This window comes from Oryzias melastigma, unplaced genomic scaffold (genome assembly GCF_002922805.2).
Source record: "Oryzias melastigma strain HK-1 unplaced genomic scaffold, ASM292280v2 sc00300, whole genome shotgun sequence".
Lineage (NCBI taxonomy): Eukaryota > Metazoa > Chordata > Actinopteri > Beloniformes > Adrianichthyidae > Oryzias > Oryzias melastigma.
The window spans coordinates 123,875-125,452 of record NW_023416913.1 but is presented as its reverse complement, the minus strand read 5'-3'; the positions used below and the strand labels follow the sequence as shown (position 1 = coordinate 125,452).

The window sequence follows — 1,578 nt, the reverse complement described above, 5'->3', positions numbered from 1 at the left end:
CCAAGCACCCCCCCACCAAGGGTCCTAAATGTCTATGGTGCTAATAAAATCGAGGGGAGGGGCAAATCCTTGCAGCGGCCACAGGAGGAGGGCCACTGGCAGGTAGTCCACCCCCCGCAGCGCACTGCAATACAGACACCCTCCCCTTCACCCTATTGCATGTTTATATGAGGAAGGGGATATGTTGTGTCCATTTAAATCTGCAGTTCTGTGATTGATTTGTGTTTTCTTTCAAAGAACACAGAGAACATGAACTTATCCCAGAAATCTATACCTGGAAGGACTTGGGTTCTCCTTTTTACTCTGGTGTGAAAAACCCAGGATAACATTTGTAACCATCAAATAAAGAAAAAACAGGATTTTTAACTCAAGCAGCTTGTTGTTTTAAACATATGCAACAGTCCTCTGATTTTTCTTTTTCACTGACATCTATCTGATACTTTCTTCTGAAACAGAGACAAACAGAGAAAACCTGAAACAACAGTTGCATGAAAGCTGACCTGAGAGTCTGTAGTTTACAGTGTGGACTCTCCAGTCCAGCAGACAGAAGCTTCACTCCTGAATCCTGCAGCTTGTTGAAACTCAGATCCAGATCTCTGAGTCTGGAGGACTGAGAGCTGAGAACCGAGGACAGAGCTGCACAGCTTCTCTCTGACAGATTACAGTCACTCAGTCTGAAGAAAACAGAGACAGACAGCAGTTATTAAAACTTCATTTTTTTCACTCAAATTTATTTGTTCATTGAATGTGATTTTCATGAGAGTTCTTACAGAGATTTGTTGGAGGCTTTGATCACTGGCAGCAGCCTCAAAAGAGCCTCCTCTGAACGAGAGTATTTCTTCAGGTCAAACTCTTCCAGATCTTCTTCTGATGACAGTAAGATGAAGACCAGAGCAGACCACTGAGCAGGAGACAGTTTATCTGTGGAGAGACGTCCTGACCTCAGGAACTGTTGGATCTCCTTCACTAGAGAACCATCATTCAGTTCATTCAGACAGTGGAACAGGTTGATGCTTTTCTCTGCAGACAGATCCTCACTGATCTTCTCTTTGATGAACTGGACTGTTTTCTGATTGGTCTGTGAGCTACTTCCTGTCTGAGTCAGCAGACCTTGTAGAAGATTCTGATTGGTCTTCAGTGAAAGACCAAGGAGGAAGCGGAGGAACAAGTCCAGGTGTCCGTTTGGACTATGTAAGGCCGCATTCACAGCACTCTGATAGAATTGGACTGGACTGGTTTGTCTTTTTCTAAAGATCTTGAAATGTTTCTTTTGTTCTTCCTCTATGAGGTTGAGTCCAGAGTTGATGAAGGTCAGGTGGACATGAAGAGCAGCCAGAAATTCCTGAACACTCAGATGGATGAAGCAGAACACCTTGTCCTGGTACAGTCCTCTCTCCTCTCTAAAGATCTGTGTGAACACTCCTGAGTACACTGAGGCTGCTCTGACATCGATGCCACACTCTGTCAGGTCTGATTCATAGAAGATCAGGTTTCCTTTCTGCAGCTGCTCAAAAGCCAGTTTTCCCAGAGACTCTAACATCTTCCTGCTCTTTGGACTCCAGTGAGGATCTGTCTCAG

General features: G+C 44.6%; 1 protein-coding gene across 1 annotated transcript in view; it reads right to left on the bottom strand.

Annotated features, from left to right (window-relative positions):
• Positions 1-766: 766 nt before the first annotated feature.
• Positions 767-1,578, bottom strand: part of LOC112138309 (NLR family CARD domain-containing protein 3) — a gene marked incomplete at its 5' end in the record, with an annotated part of 2,322 nt that continues 1,510 nt past the window's right edge. The window contains one exon of the mRNA XM_036210917.1: positions 767-1,573. Coding sequence (XP_036066810.1) covers positions 767-1,573 — 807 coding nt within the window. The remainder of the gene's footprint in view (positions 1,574-1,578) is intronic.